This window comes from Argopecten irradians, chromosome 2 (genome assembly GCF_041381155.1).
Source record: "Argopecten irradians isolate NY chromosome 2, Ai_NY, whole genome shotgun sequence".
In the NCBI taxonomy this organism is placed as follows: Eukaryota; Metazoa; Mollusca; class Bivalvia; order Pectinida; family Pectinidae; genus Argopecten; species Argopecten irradians.
Genome location: NC_091135.1, coordinates 37,645,472 through 37,661,742, shown reverse-complemented (window position 1 = coordinate 37,661,742; position 16,271 = coordinate 37,645,472). Strand labels below are relative to the sequence as shown.

At 46.8% G+C, this 16,271-nt stretch overlaps 2 protein-coding genes across 2 annotated transcripts in view; both read right to left on the bottom strand.

Annotated features, from left to right (window-relative positions):
* Positions 1-16,271, bottom strand: part of LOC138315375 (lysosomal protective protein-like) — a 104,080-nt gene that overhangs the window by 26,542 nt on the left and 61,267 nt on the right. The window lies entirely within an intron of this gene.
* LOC138312712 (trichohyalin-like) overlaps positions 8,599-16,271 on the bottom strand; it is a 14,791-nt gene continuing 7,118 nt past the window's right edge. Inside the window, 5 exon segments of the mRNA XM_069253493.1 lie at positions 8,599-10,377; positions 11,204-11,377; positions 11,380-11,652; positions 12,011-12,193; positions 12,965-14,086. Coding sequence (XP_069109594.1) covers positions 8,599-10,377; positions 11,204-11,377; positions 11,380-11,652; positions 12,011-12,193; positions 12,965-14,086 — 3,531 coding nt within the window.

Sequence of the window (16,271 nt, the reverse complement as noted above, 5' to 3'; positions counted from 1 at the left end):
ACATATAGAAGATATAGAAAACAAGATATATAGGGAAACACCTTTAGGTGGATGATATTTACATATAGTTTATATAGTAAAACTCCTTTAGCTGGATGATATTTACACACATAGTTTATTTACATAGTAAAAAGGAATATTTACGCCCTTTAGGAGGATGATATTTACACATATAGTTTATATAGTAAAACTCCTTTAGCTGGATGATATTTACAGGTAAACGCCTTAAGTTGGATGATATTTACACATATTTATATAGTAAAACTCCCTTAGCAGGATGATATTTACATATAGTTTATATAGTAAAACTCCTTTGCTGGATGATAATTACATATCGTTTATATAGTAAAACGCCTTTAGCTGGATGATATTCAAATAAAGAAGATATAGGGAAACGCCTTTAGATGGATGATATTTACACATAGTTTATATAATAAAACTCCTTTAGCTGGATGATATTTACAGGTAAACGCCTTTAGGTGGATGATATTTACACATAGTTTATATTGAAAAAACTCCTTTAGCTGGATGATATTTCATATAGTTTATATAGTAAAACGCCTTTAGGTGGATGATATTTACATATAGTTTATATAGTAAAACTCCTTTAGGTGGATGATATTTACACATAGTTTATATAGTAAAACTCCTAGTATTAGTAAGTTTTATATTGTACAAAAATTAACAGCAGTTAATACATATAACACCACAAGCTCATGATAGTTTTTTTATGCATTTGTTGGCTGCTTACTACATTATAATATATATCCCTTTGGTTTTTTCCCCACAAACTCTAAATAACAACAGCTTGATAGTTATAGATATATTAAATAAAATATCTCCAACTATCCCCTAGGCAAATCTACAGAAAATTACAACTAATGATTGATACGTACAATGTTATTGAGCGATTATTTTATTATCTTTCATTTTTCTATATAGTTTTTCTACATTTCTGGTGATGCCATGATATTCTTAGTAATATATTTGTGATTGGTACAATTATTTATAAGAAAAAGAGTGAAAAGTCTAATCTTTAAAACTTGTCGCCTTTGATACGCAAAAGAATTGAGAATCAGCCATAATCCAATCGAAATATGACCTCGACCCCATGCGACGGAAGTGTTAATGTATCCACGCCTGTCAACTATAATGCCGCCGCCAGTGGTAGAAGTGGATCAGTAGCCCATCATAATTCTGACTTTATTTTGTCTTCGTTTATATTTGACTTGTTTGTGTATGCCGTCTTCATTCTATCATTGGAGTTCCCGTTAATATATATATCTCCACAAAAGAAACTTAATATCTATTATTTCAACATACGTATATTTTCTGGATAGTCCCCTGAAGTGATTAAACACCAGGTGAAAATTGTTTTACGGACTATGCCAGGCTATGTCAGAGTCAGAGATAGTGACGTGTTATTTCACGCAAATTTTCAATTATATCTCTGTGCTTGAAGACATAAACATTCACACAAAAAAAACCACCTACATATTCAACGGATAGGGAGGAGCCGATGCAGTCTAATGCCGGAATGTTTGTCTAAAGTCTCCTTATCCAAAGAAGTCAACACTACACCTTTCCACGTCAACACAATTATCATCAACGGATTTGGAAATACCCGAAGCAGTCTAATGCCGGGAAAATTGAATGAATCTCCTTTTCCGATGAAGTCAACACAACACCTTCCACGTCAACATATCTCTTCGAAGTGCTCAACGGATTTGGAAATATCTGATGCAGTCTAATGCCAGGGAAAACGTGTTTTATATTTTCATCTCCGGAGAGGACTCATTACACTTAGTTTAACTTATATTCTACAATTTTTACACGGAACTCTCATCTTAAATAATTCTTAGCCTTATTGTGCAAGAAATCACCGTTGGATTCAAGATGGTTGTACATCGTTTTCAGCACTCATTAACTTTTCATCACACGACGGCATATTTATAAACATTTCTATATCTACGTTGGACATTTTAAAGTTATATTTTGAATACTGTGTTTTTAATAATCTAATCGGAACTCTATGTTTTACATACTATACTTATTATGCTTTTATATATATTGTCCCCTTACCAAGTCTAACATTGGCAGACAGTAGAGTGTGGTCCCAGGTCAATGGTGCGCGTGAACTCCATCTCATTCTGGAAACAATACACCATTCCTTCTCAAGGGTGTTTATAGCTTTTAATTCCAGTAGGTGTCTGTGGACTGGTTGAATAAGAACTGAGAATTGATCAGGCTATTTTCGGTTGTTGTTTTTGCTTTTTTTTTTTTGTTTTTTTTTTTTTTTTTTTTGTTTTTTTTGTTTTTTTTTTTTTGGGCGGGGGGGCTGACGCCTGGTCTTGAGGTCTTGGGACTTCTACTACCTCCCTGATAAACAACCTTAAACCTAGTCGTGTTCCATTTTATCAATCATAGCAACTGGTTTGTTTTATACAAAACCATAACAAAATAATATCAAATATGGAAAACTATTGTTAATTATAAGTATTTTGTTACACATATATATCAGGATTTTGCTCTTGTATTTACTCTAAAATTTCCTGTTTTGTGTTACAGTTTACTTTCTTTCGATTTTTACAGACAATAAATCTTCAATTTGTGTGTGGGAGGAGAAGTAAGTTTGATGTGTTATGTTATCGCATTTGTTGTAAGGTATTTTCATTTTAAAGTTTGTTAAGATCGTGGGAAAAAGTCGATACTTAGCTAAGTAAGATATTTGACCTATCATATTGTTTTGTTGGTACAAGATATTTCCATTTTATTTCTATAATTTTCGATAGTTCGTAACGTTAAGATATGTGTTCTTATCTTTAATATAGTTATTTGCAATAGACTTTTAAGAAAAGCCTTGAAAGAAAGTAGTGGAATACCTGTGTGTTATACAGAAGCTCGTTTAGTGGGGTACAATTCAATCAGACATGTATGAACTTCGGTTACGTTGATTTAAGATGGGATTTGTTACCTCGTAATAAAGTTCTGTAAAACCTCGTGTTTACATCTTACTGTATTAATTATCAGGTAGCCTAAAATTTATGGATTTGAACTGGAAACTCGGCTCAAGCAGGATGTGGGATTCTCTGCTTATACTCACTGCTCGACATAGATTACTAAAGACTGGACCGCAAACCGTTACTGGTTAGACCACTCTAGTTTTTTCCTCTGTTTGATAGACAGTTGTATGCTCGATAACCCATTTTATGTTTGAGTTTGATATATTTAATCATTTCAGTGAGGATGTCCTATAGTGAACAATGCTAGTTGTTTGCATGTCGTGCTTTGTGTTGTTATAGGATGATTTGACTGGACAGAGGAGCCTCTCCTAGTTTGGACATCCGGAGCCGCCTGTATACTGGCTAGTTCTTTTCGGATTTGTTTGGATCAACATTAATTGATAGCCTAGTACAAAATTTTGACACACAGATTGATAACACCTATATCTTTCTTCGAAATAAGTATTAATGTGTTCTGTGTGGTTGTGGCTTTGCTTAATATATTAACTCATTTTATATTCAACAGTTTTATAAATTTATCCTCCTTGATATCTTGGGTCTTGTCCCACCATAATAAATTATTTTTTGCCATGCTCAAGGATCAGAGGTTAGCCGCATGGTCGTCCAATAGTGTGTTTATATATTTTTATAGCGTTGATTCGCTGAACGTCTTTTTGTTTATATGTTTTATTTTTTTGATCCGGAAATTATATGTGGATCCTATTGGTTTATTCTTGACCCCTCGAGTTATGTGGGGATTTGGTTTTTACAACATTTGGGTGTCTGTCTTCAAAATTGGAAGAATGTTGTGTGTGTGTTGAGCATAAGTATCCTCAAATATATGGTCCTGTTATTGTATTTCTTCATTTTTCATATCTGTTATGTGTGATAGTATTATGGTATCCTCGCCTCTATTTTTTTTTTAAAATTATTGTGCGCGCATCTGATAAATAAACATAAGAATACGAAAAAATAAAATATAAAACTGCTTTGTTTATAACTTGATGTATAAAGGTATTGATTTCTATATAATATCATACTATGGGAATCACCATGTATTAGTTTTTTTTTGATATCCATCCTTTACCTAGGGGATCCTTTCCCCCATCCTTAAATCTCAAAGTTTTTTTAATTTATGCAATTAACTCCCCCCTCTGCACACAAAATTTCAGATACATTTTTAGGTCCACATTTATCGATTTCGATCCATGCATACATATGTGGTAAGATATAATGGAAAAAAGGTGAAAGTGCTTCTTAATGTTGGTCGAGTTGTGCTCGCAATAATTCCTTGCCATGATGTTAGAAGTCGCATCTTTGTTTTTCCCTCTGGTCCTTCCCATTTTCCTGACATCATGTCATTATTTCCCTGAATCAACTTATTGCAATAAATGAACAGTGGGAGTCTCACTTCTGGCTTGTTGTTCCAGGAATTGCTAATAGCTGTCTATGTTTATGTAAAATATATTTCATAATATCAGGGTTGCCGCTGGTCAAATCTAATCATCTGGCTCCTGGCAAATGAATATTTTTCCGCTCTTTCTGAAATATTACCGGAAATTTATCTAAAAGTCCTGATGTCCGTTCATGTGGTGCTACTTCTGGAGATCAAAGATCTTATGGGACGCGCGAGTTTATCGTTTCAATCACCGTGCGTTTTTTAGTAAGCCATGACTCGTTGGTGTGTTAATATTGAGTCCCCAGAGCTTCAATCGTTCAATATGGTGTTCGTACGTTGGGGAAATGCCACTGAGGTGGATAGCTGGAGGGATGAATTACAGATACTTCTCTTGCATATTCGCTACTTCGCACATAGTTTCCATGGCCCTTGTATTGGGGGGGGGTGTAACAAGTATCAGTTCTGTTCTAAAACTATATGCCACCCCTACAGCTATGAGTAGTGGTACTTACATACTCAATGAGAGTGGACCTCTCCGTGTTATGCGAAATGTCATCACATCCAAATTCAATCAATTTTAGGTGGCATTTCAACTTCTATTAACTAGTAGTTTGATAGTACTATTTAATCTTTTCACATCAAGTCACTAGTTTGTAAGTTCCTATTTTATCATACATAACTTTATATATTTATTTGATATTTTCTAAGTTAAAAACTCTAATTATGGGCTGTATATAAAAACCATAGGGTAATAAACCGGCCTGTGTGGGTGGGGGCTAGGGGTTATGACATTTTCGTCCTTATGAGACCATAAGGGCGACGTCCTTATAAAGAGTATGACGGCGTACAAGGTCAAGTTTTTGATCTTGGCCGTCAATGAAATGGAATTGAGGAGGGAGCTAGGCTGAGTCTAGGTGATTAATAACATACAATTTTTGGTTTTTTGGTGGTCTATTGAGGTATACTTTTCATTCAAACAATCTTCTTGATCATTAACTGTAAGGCCAAAGTACTCATATTTGGCCTGTAGCCCTTAATGGGGGATGAAAGGCTATCAAAGTTGTGTGAAAATAAATGTCCTTGACTACTGTTCAAGGTCACAGGGGCAAACTTATTAGGTAAAATCCTGTGAACAATCTTGCTAACTAACCTAAAAAGGTCCAGGGTACTCATATTTGGCCTTATAGCATGCTGGGATGAAGGCTACAAAAGTTGTGAAAATTAATGACCTTGACATACTGTCAAGGTCCACACCGGGGTCACAAATAGGCTAAAATCTTTGAATGACTTCTTCTAAGCTAACCGAAAGTCCAGGGTACTCCAATATTTGGACCTGTAGCATGCTGGGATGAAGGGCTACCAAAGTTGTGAAAATGAATGACCGTGACCTACTTCCAAGGTCATAGGAGTCAAATAGACAAAAATCTTTTGATTGACTTCTTCTAACTAACCGAAATGTTCAGGGTACTCATATTTGGCCTGTAGCATGCTGGGATGAAGGGCTACCAAAACTGTGGAAAATTAATGACCTTGACGTTGTTATTCAAGGTCACAGGGGGTCAAATAGGCAAAATTCCTTGAATGATTTTTGTTAACTAACCCAAAAGTCTAGGATACTCATTATTTTGCTGGTGGCATGCTGGGTATGAAGGTTTTACCATAGTATATAACAAATGAATGACCTTGACCTTTTTTCAATAGGGTCACAGGGGTCAATTAAGCTACTGAAAATCTTTTTAACTACACCTTTTAATTAGGCCGAAAGGTCCCCAGGGTATTCATATTTAGTCAGTAGCATGCTTGAGATTAGAAAGGGCTATCAAAGTTGTGGAAATGAATGACCTTGACCTAACTTTCAAGGTTACGAGAGTCAAAATATTCCCTAAATCTTGAATTTTGAACTTCTTCTTAAGTTCTACCTGTGTGATTAAGCTGAAACCTGCATGAAATGATCCTGACATGGTCTTGACCAAGTGTTGTTATATTTTATGTCGATCCAAAATCCAAGACGGCTGCCACAGATGATCCAAGATGGCTGCCACAGATGCCATCTTGGAAACACATTTTGAACTTCTTCTAAGTTCGACCAGTGCAATTTAACTGAAAGTTGAAACATGAAATGCGGCTGATATGATCTTGTCAAAGTGTTGTTATATCTCTGGTTGATCCCAGATTGAAGATGGCTACCATGACACCATATCTAATTATTTTCCTATACAGCTATTGCCAAGATAGTCAGATGACCGTTAAGGCCCTTGGGCCTCTTGTTTGTTTTCATACTTTATGATTAGCCTTTTTTTTCCTCTATGAAAAACATCCATTCTGAGGAATGGCACAAAAACCTGACATTATCCTAATGTCATAATCTTTTAATTTCACCAGGTTATGAAGAAAAGTTTGTTTCATATTTGTAAGAGTCCATGGACTACATGATTTCAAAGAGTTTGCAAATTTTTTTTATACCTCTATATTCTTGATGTTGTCACTGGCTTGATTGACAACAAACATCATAATTTCATAGATAAATGTATACTTTATATTTTATGTACAGAGTTTGGTCTGACCTGACCCAGGTTTGCTGTGGAGGAAACATCACACGCTGTGCATTCCTGGCTAATGCTAAGGGAAGTCTCATATGTGAACAACTCGTAAGTACAATGTATACTGAAAAATAGTAAAATGTTTAATAAATAACATAGTTTCAACTTATTGACCATTAATAATGTCTTACTAAAACGACACCATATTACCCAGAAATATGTTGGTTTCCTACTACTGAGGTTAGAGGAATGGTGGGGAGTGACAAGAATTAGGTTTTCTTACCTATCACCATACTTGACAAGGTTATCCCCTGGTTGGCTAGGGAAACAGATAACTGTCTTTTACCAGAGTAGGGAAAAACAGTTCACATGTGCTAGACAATAAAGTGATAACATCAATAAATGTGGCTACCATTGTCCACAAAGTCATTAATTTTGACCAATGGCATTATTATTAATGGCCCTCTGATGACATACATATTTTATTTTGATATGTAGGAGAAATAAATTAATCAACGGAATGATAAACTTGCTTAAATATTCTACTTGTAAATTTCCTATTAGTAAAAACTGATGTTTTGTGATACAGGTAACAGGTACATGGAAAGATTGTGTACTCGAGCGGACTAAATGAATACAACCTGTATCCCCGTGTGAGGGACAAAGTGGATTTTGCGCAGTACGATGAAAACCAAAAAGCTCACGTTTACCCACCTTAACTGGCCATTTTCTACATTCTCTCCTTCCATACAGAAACAGGTGAAGGTAGGTGGATAATGCTCTATGGAACAGAAAAGAAGGATCATCATAGGCAGATGGTCTCTATAGACAGGTGGTCTTTATTCTGTATTTGCATATTACACAGTTATCTGCCCTTGCGGGTATTGATTGTGACGTCATGTGTAATGTCATATTTTATGGAGAAAATGACATGAATTATGCCCACAAATTAAAGACATCACAATCGATACCTACCTGCAAGGGAGCTAACTCAAAATATGTAAAGACGGAATAGACAGGACAGGCGGTGTTTATAGTCAGGTGGCTTTTTTGTAGCAGTTAGTGACTAAACTACTATAAAAGTAGATATATCTTATTTTGACAGGTGACCTTATAGACATTTGGTCCTAACAGTTTAAATATAAATACTTAGTCTATGTACATATATGAACGGGGAGATGGCAGATACATATAGTTGACCTTTGTTGAAAAGAACTTCAGGAATACAATATTGGCATCATTAATTTTTTCCAAAATTATGCTTCAATTGGACAGTTTATATTTAAAAGTGAATTGAATTGGATATTGCCATTTCAAGTATTACTCCTAATTCATAAGAACTACTTGTCTGATATGAAATACATTGGATTTTAGTTTTACACAAGAAACCTCCGACATTGAAAATAGTGTGCGACATTGTAGCGTGACTGACCCCTCCTTCTTCCTCTCTTTCTCCTCCTCCTCTCTTCTGCCTCATCCCTCCTGCCTCCTCCTCCCTTCCCTCCTCTTACTCCTCTCTCCTCCTCCTTCTCTCTCTCTCCACCTCTCTACCTTCCTCTCTCCTTCCTCTTCTCTCCTCCTTCCTCTGCTCCCTCTTCTCTTCCTCTCTCTCTCTCTCTGCTCCTCCTCTCTCCTCCTCTCTCCTCTTCCCTCTCCTCTACTCCTTCTCTTTCCTCCTCCCTCCTCCTCCTCCCTCCCTCTCTCCCCTCTCTCCCCCTCCTCTCTGCTCCTCCTCCTCCTCTCTCCCTCTTCTCTCTCTCTCCTCTCCTCTCCTCTCTCTCCTCCTCTCCTCCCCCTCTCCTCTTCTTCTCTCTCTCCTCTCTCCTCCTCCCTCTTCCTCTCTTTCCTCTCCCTTCTCTCTCCCTCTCTTCTCTCTCCTCCTCCTCCTCTCCCTCCCTCCTCCTCCCCCCTGCTCTCTCTCTCCTCTCCTCCTCTCTTCTCCTCTCCCTCTCCCTCCTCCCCTCTCCCCTCTCTCTCCCCCCCTCTCCTCCTTCCCTCCCCTCCTCTCTCCTCTTCCTCTCTCTCCTCCTCCTCTCTCTCCCCCTTCTCCCTCCTCCTCTCCCTCCTCTCTCCTCCTCCTCTCCCTCTCTCCTCCTTCCTCCTCCCCCGCTCCTCCTCCCTCCTCCCTCTCTCTCTCTCTCTCCTCCCTCCTCTCTCCTCCCTCCTCTCTCCCCTCTCTCTCTCTCCCTCTCTCTCTCTCTCTCTCCTCCTCTCTCCTCCTCTTCTCTCCTCCTCCCCCTCCTCTCCTCCTCTTCCTCTCTCCTCTTCTCCTCCCCTTCTCTCTCCTCTCCTCTTCTCTCCTCCCTCCTCCTCCTCTCCCTCCTCTCTCCCCTCTTCCCCTTCTCCCCTCCTCCCTTCTCTTCCTCTCCCTTTCCCTCTCTCCTCCCCTCCTCTTCTCTCTCCTCTCTCCTCCTCCCCTCCTCTCTCTCCTCTCTCCTCTTCTCCTCCCTCCCTCCCTCTCCTTCTCTCCTCCTCTCCTCCTCCTCTCTCCTCCTCCTCTTCCTCCTCTCTCTCTCCTCTCTCCTCTCTCCTCCCTCTCCTTCTCCCCTCTCCCTCTTCTCTCTTCTCCCCTCTCTCTCCCCTCCTCCTCCTCCCCCCTTCTTCCTCTCCTCTCCTTCTTCTTCTCCTCTCTCCCCCTCTCTCCTCTCTCTCCTCCTCTCTCCCCTCTTTCTCTCCTCCTCCTCTCTTCTCTCTCTTCTCTCTCTCCTCCCTCTTCCCCCTCTCTCTCCCTTCTCTCCTTCTCTCCCTCCTCCCCTCCCTCCTCTTCTCTCCTCCTCCTCTCTCTCTCTCCCTCTCCTCTCCCTCTCTCTCTCTCTCCTCTCCTCTCCCTCTTCTCTCCTCCCTCTCTCCTCCTCCTCCTCTCCTTCTCCTCTTCTCTCCTCCCTCTCCTCCCTCTCTCTCTCTCTCTCTCCTCTCTCTCTCTCTCTCTCTCTCCCTCCTCTCTCTCCCCTCCCTCTCTCTCCTCCTCCTCCCCCCTTCCTGCCCTTCCTCCTCTCTCCTCCTCTCCCCCCCTCCTCTCCTCTCTCTCCTCCCCCTCTCTCTCCTCTCTCTTCTCCTCTTCTCTCCTCCCCCTCCCTTCTCCTCCTCCCTCCCCCTCTCCCTCCTCTCCTCTCTCCCTCCTCTCCTCCTCCTCCTCCCTCTCTCTCCTCTCCCCTCCTCTCCTTTCTCTCCCCTCTCTCCTCTCTCTCCTTCTCTTCTTCTCCCTCTCCTCTCCTCCTCTCTCCTCCCCCTCTCTCCCCTCTCCTCCTCTCTCTCTCTCTCTCTTCTCTTCTTCTCTCCCTCTCCTCCTCCCTTCTCTCTCCCTCCTCCTCCCTCTCCCTCTCTCCTCCTCTCTCCTCTCCTCTCCCTCTCTCCTCTCCTCCTCTCTCTTCCCCCTTCTCTCTCCTCCTCCTCTCCTCTCCTCTCCCTCTTCCTTCCTCTCTCCTCTCCTCTCTCTCTCCTCTCTTCCTCTTCTTCTCTCTCTTCTCCCTCTCTCTCTTCTCTCTCTTCTCTCCCTCTCTCCTCCTCTCTCTCTCTCCTCCCCCTCCTCCCTCCCTCTCTCTCCTCTCTCTCTCTCCTCCTCCTCCTCCTCCTCTCTCTCTCCTCCTCTCTCTCCTCTCTCTCCTCCTCCTCTCTCCTCTCTTCCTCCTCTCCTCCTCTCCTCCTCCTCTCCCTCCCCCTCTCCTCCTCTCTCTCTCCTCTTCTTCCTCTCTCTCCCCTCCCCCCCCTCCTCCTCTCTCTCTCTCCTCCTTCCTCCTCCTCCCTCTCCTCTCTCTCCTCCCTCCCTCTCCCTCTCTCCTCTCTCCTCTCTCTCTCTCTCTCCTCCTCTCTCCTCTCCTTCCCTCCTCTCCTCTCTCTCTCTCCTCCTTCTCTCCTCCTCTCTCTCCTCTCTCTCTCTCTCCTCTCCTCTCTCTCTTCTCCTTCCCCTCTCCTCCTCTCTCCTCTCTCTCCTCTTCTCTCCTCTCTCCTCCTCTCTCTCCTCCTCTCCTCTCCTCTCTCTCCTCTCCCTCCTCTCCTCCTCCTCTCTCTCCTCTCCTCTCTCTCCCTCCTCCCCTCTCTCCTCTCTCCTCTCTCCCTCCTCCTCTCCTCTCCCCTTCTCTCTCCTTCTCTCCTCTCTTTCTCCTCCCTCCTCTCTCCTCTCTCTCCTCCCTCTCTCTCCTCTCTCTCTTCTCCTCCTCCTCTCTCTCTCTCTCCTCTCTCTCTCTCTCTTCTCTCCTCCTCTCTCCTCTCTCCCTCTCCCTCTCTCTCTCTCCCTCTCCTCTCCTCCCTCTCCCTCTCTCTCCTCTCTCTTCTCCTCCTCTCTCTCTCTCTCTCTCCCTCCTCCTCTCCTTCTCCTCTCTCTCTCTCCTCTCTCCTCTTCCTCTCCTCTCCTCCCTCTCTCTCCTCTCTCCTCTCCCTCTCCTCTTCTCCTTCTCCTCTCTCTCTCTCTCTCTCTCTCTCCTCTTCTCCTCTCTCCTCCCTCTCTCCTCCTCTCCTCCTCCTCCTCTCTCTCCTTCTCTCTCTCCTCTCTCCTCTCCTCTCTCTCCCTCTCTCCTCTCTCTCTCCTCCTCTCTCCTCCCTCCTCCTCTCTCCCTCTCCTCTCCTCCTTCTCTCTCTCTCTCCTCTCTCCTCTCCTCCTCCTCCTCCTCTCTCCCCTCTCTCTCTCCTCCTCTCCCTCCTCCTCCTCCCTCCCTCTCTCCCTCTCCTCTCTCTCTCTCTCCTCTCTTTCCTCTCCTCCCTCCTCCTCTCTCCTCCTCCCTCCTCTTCTCTCTTCTTCTCTCTCTCTCCTCCTCCTCTCTCTCTCTTCCTCTCCTCCTCTCTCCTTCTCTCCTCTCTCTCTCCCTCTCCTCTCTTCCTCTCTCTCTCTCCCTCCCTCTCTCTCCCTTCCTCTCTCCTCTCCTCCTCCTCTCTCTCTCTTCTCTCTCTCTCTCCTCTCTTCTCCTCCCTCCTCTCCCCTCCCTCTCTCTCTCCTCTCTCTCCTCCCTCCCCCTCTCCTCTCTCTCTCCTCCTCCTTCTCTCTCTCTTCCTCTCCTCCTCTCTCTCTCCTCCTCTCTCCTCTCTCTCCCCTCTCTCCTCCTCTCTCTCTCTCTCTCCTCTCTCCTCCCTCTCTCTCTCTCTCTCTCTCTCTCTCTCTCCCCTCCTCCTCTTCTCTCCTCCTTCTCCTCTCTCTCCCCTCTCCTCTCTTCTCCTCTCTCTCTCTCCTCTCTCCTTCCCCTTCTCCTCTCTCCTCTCCTCCTCCTCTCTCTCCTCTCTCTCCTCTCCTCCTCTCTCTCCTTCTCCTCCTCCTCCTCTCCTCTCTCCTTCTCTCTCCCTCTCTCCCTCCTCCCTCCTCCCTCTCTCTCTCCCTCTCTCCTCTCCTCTCTTCTCTCTCCCTCTCTCTCTCCCTCTCCTCCTCCTCTCCTCTCTCCCTCTTCTCCTCCTCCTTCTCTCTTCCTCTCTCTTCTCTCTTCTCCCTCTCCTCTCTCTCTCCTCCTCTCTCCTCCTCCTCTCCCTCTCTCCCTCTCCCTCTTCCTCCTCCTCCTCCTCTCTCTCTCTCTCCTCCTCCTCTCTTCTCCCTCCCTCCTCTCTCCCCTCCTCCTCCCCCTCCTCCTCTCCCCCCTCCTCCTCTCTCTCCTCTCTCCTCCTCTCCCTCCTCCTCTCTCTCTCCTCCTCCTCTCTCCTCTCCCCCTCCTCTCTCTCTCCTCTCCTCTCTCCTCTTCCTCCCTCCCCTCTCCCTCCTCTCTCCTCTCTCTCTCTTCCTCCTCCTCTCCCCTTCCTCCTCTCTTCCTCCTCTCTCTCCTCCCCTCCTCTCTCCTCCTCCCTCCTCCTCTCTCCTCCTCTCCTCTCTCTTCCCTCCCTCTCCCCTCTCTCTCCTCTCTCTCCTCTCTCTCCTCTCCCTCTCCTCCTCTCCTCCTCTCTCTCTCTCTCCTCCTCCTCTCTCCTCCTCTCTCCTCTCTCTCCTCCTCTCCCTCTCTCCCTCTCCTCCTCTCTCTCTCCTCTCCTCTCTCCTCTCTTCTCTCCTCCTCTCTCTCTCTCTCCTCTCTCTCCTCCTCCTCTCCTCCCTCTCCTCCTCTCCTTCTCTTCTCCTCCTCTCCTCCTCCTCTCCTCCTCCTTCTCTCCTCCTCTCCTTCCTCCTCCTCCTCCTCCTCTCCTCTCTCCCTCTTCTCTCTCTCCTCTTCCCTCTCTTCTCTCTCCTCTCTCCTCCTCCTCCTCTCCTCTCTCCTCCTCTCTCTTCCTCTCCTCTCTCTCTCCTCCTCCTCTCCTCTCCTCCTCTCTCTCTCTCTTCTTCTCTCCTCTCCTCTCTCTCTCTCCTCTCCCTCTCTCTTTCTCTCTCTCCTCTCTCCTCTCCCTCCTCCTCTCCTCTCCTCTCCTCCTCTCCCTCCTCTTCCTCTTCTCTCCCTCTCCTCTCTCCTCTCTCTCTCCTCTTTCCCCTCCTCTCTCTCCTCTCTCTCCTCCCTCTCCTCCCTCTCTCCTCTCCTCTCTCTCTCTCTTCTCTCTTCCCTTCCCTCTCTCCCTCCCTCCTCTCCTCTCTCCTCTCTCTTCTCTCTCCTCTCTCTCTCTCTCCTCTCTCTCTCTCTCTCCTCTCTCTCTCTCTCTCTCTCCTCCTCTCTCCTCTCTCTCCTCCTCCTCCTCCTCTCTCTCTCTCCTCTCTCCCTCCTCCTCTCCTCTCTTTCCTTCTCCCCTCTCCCTTCTCCTCTCTTCTCCTCTCTCTCTCCTCCTCTCTCCTCCCTCCTCCCCTCCTCCTCTCCCTTCTCTCTCTCCTCCCTCCTCCTCCTCCCCCTCCTCTCTTCTCTCCTCTCCTCTCTTTCCTCTCCTCCTCCTCTCTCCTCTCTCTCCTCCTCTCCTCCTCTCTCTCCTCCCCTCCTCCTCCTCCCTCCCTCCTCCTCCTCTCTTCTCTCCTCTCCTCTCTCCTCTCCCCCTCTCCTCCTCCTCCTCTCCCCCCTCTCTCCCCTCTCTCTCTCCTCCTCTCTCCTCCCCTCCCTCCTCCTCTCCTCTCTCTCTCTCTCCTCCCTCCTCCTCCTCTCTCTCTCCTCCCTCTCCTCCCTCTCCCCTCCTCCTCTCTCCTCTTCTCCCTCTCCTTCTCTTTCCTCTTCTCCTCTCTCTCTCTCCTCTCTCCTCTCCTCTTCCTCCTTCTTACTCCTCTCCTCTCTCTCTCTCCTCTCTCTTCTCCTCTCCTCCCCTCTCTCTCTCTCCTCCTCCTCTCCTCTCCCTCCTCTCTCCCTTCCCTCTCTCCCTCTCTCTCCCTCTCCTCCTCCTCTCCTCCTTCTCTCTCCTCCCTCCTCCTCCCCTCTCCTCTCTCTCTCTCTCTCCCTCTTCCTCTCCTCTCTCTCTCTCTCCTCCTCCTCCTCTCTCTCTCCTCCCCTCTCTCTCTCCTCCCCCTCTCCTCCTCCCTCTCTCTCCTCCCTCCTCTCTCTTCCTTCCTCCTCTCCTCTCTCCTCTCTCCCTCTCCTCCTCTCCTTCTCCTCCTCCTCCTCTCTCCCTCCTCCTCCCCCCTCCTCTCTCTCTCTTCTCCTCCTCCTCCTCTCTCCTCTCCTCTCTCCTTCCCTCCCTTCCTCTCTCTCTCCTCTCCTCCTCCTCTCCTCTCCTCTCCTCCTCTCTCTCCTCCCTCCTCCCTCTCCTTCCCTCTCCTCTCTCTCCTCCCTCTCCTCCTCCCTCTCCTCCTCTCCTCCTCCTCTCTTCTCCTCCTCCTCTCTCTCTTCCCTCTTCTCTCTCTCCCTCCTCCCTCCTTCTCTCTCCCCTCTCCCCCCTCTCTCCTTCCTCTCTCCTCTCCCCTCTCCTCTCCCTCTCCCCCTCTCCTCTCTCCTCTCCTCTCCTCTCCTCTCCCTCCTCTCTCTCTCCCCCTCCTCTCTCTCTCTCTCCCCTCTCTCCCTCTCTCCTCCTCTCCCTTCTCTCTCCCTTCTCCTCTCCTCTCCTCTCCCTTCTTCCTCCTCTCCTCTCCTCTCTCTCTCCTCTTCTCTTCCTCTCTCTCCCCTCTCCCTCCCCTCTCCTCTTCTCCTCTCTCCCTCCTCCTCTCTCTCTTCTCTCTCCTCTTTCTCCTCTCTCCCTTTCTCCTCCTCCTCTCTCTCTCCTCTCCTCCTCTCCTCCTCTCTCTTCTCTCCCTCTCCTCTCTCCTCCCTCTCTCTCCCTCCCCCTCCTTCTCTCCTCTCTCCTCCTCCTCTCTCTCTCCTCTCTCCTCTCCTCCTCCTCTTCTCTCCTTCCTCTCCTCTTCTCCTCTCTCCTTCCTCCTCCCTCCTCTCTTCTCCTCTCTTCCCCTCTTCCCTCTTCCTCCTCCTCTCCCCTCCTCTCTCTCTCCTCTCCCTCCTCCTCTCTCTCCTCCTCTCTCCTTCTCTCTCTCCCTCTCTCTCCTCTCCTCCTCTCCTCCCTCCTCTCCTTCCTTCTCCTCTCTCTCCCCTCCTCTCTCCTCCTCTCTCTCTCTCTCCTCTCTCTCCTCTCTCTTCTCTCCCTCCCTCCTCTCCCTCTTCCCCCTCTCTCTCTCCTCCTCCTCCTCCTCCTCTCTCTCCTCCTCTCCTCCTTCTCCCTCTCTCCCTCTCTCCTCTCTCTCTCCTCCTCCTCCCTCCTCTCTCTCTCTCTCTTCTTCTCCTTTCTCTCTCTCCCTCCTCTCCTCTCCTCTCTCCTCTCCCTCCCTCTTCTCTCCTCTCTCTCCTCTCTCCTCTCTTCCTCTCCTCTCTCTCTCTCTCTCTCCTCTTCCTCTCCTCTCCTCCTCTCCTTCCTCTCTCCTCTCTCTCTCCTCTCCTCTCTCCTCTCCCCTCCTCCTCTCCCCTCCTCTCCTCCTCCCTCCCCTCCTCCTCTCCTCCTCTCCTCCTCCTCTCTCTCTCTCCTCTCCTCTCCTCTCCTCTCCTCTCTCTCTTCTCTCTCCTCCTCCCTCCTTCTCTCTCTCTCCTCTCTCTCCCCTCTCCTCCTCCCCTCCTCTCTCCTCTCTCTCCTTCCTCTCCTCCCCTCTCTCTCTCTCCTCTCCCTCTCTCCTCTCTCTCTCCTCTCTTCCCTCCCCTCCCTTCTCCTCTCTCCTCTCTCCCTCTCTCTCTCTCTCCCTCTCCTCCTCCTCTCTCCCTCCTTCTCTCTCCTCTCCTCCTCTCCTCTCTCTCTTCTCTCTCCCTTTCTCCTCTCCTCTCCTCTCCTCCTCCTCTTCTTCTCCTCTCTCTTCCTCTCCCTTCTTCCCTCCTCCTCCTCTCTCTCTCTCCCCCTCTCTCCCTCCTCCTCTCCCCTCTCTCTCTCCTTCTCTCTCCTCCTCCTCTCTCTCCCCCTCCTCTCTCCCTCCTCTCCTCCTCCCTCTCTCTCCCCCTCTCTCCTCTCCTCTCTTCTCCCTCTCTTCTCCTCCCTCCCTCCCCCTCTCTCTTCCCTCTCTCTCTCCTCTTCCTCCCTCTCTCCTCCCCTCTCTCTCCTCTCTCCTCTCTC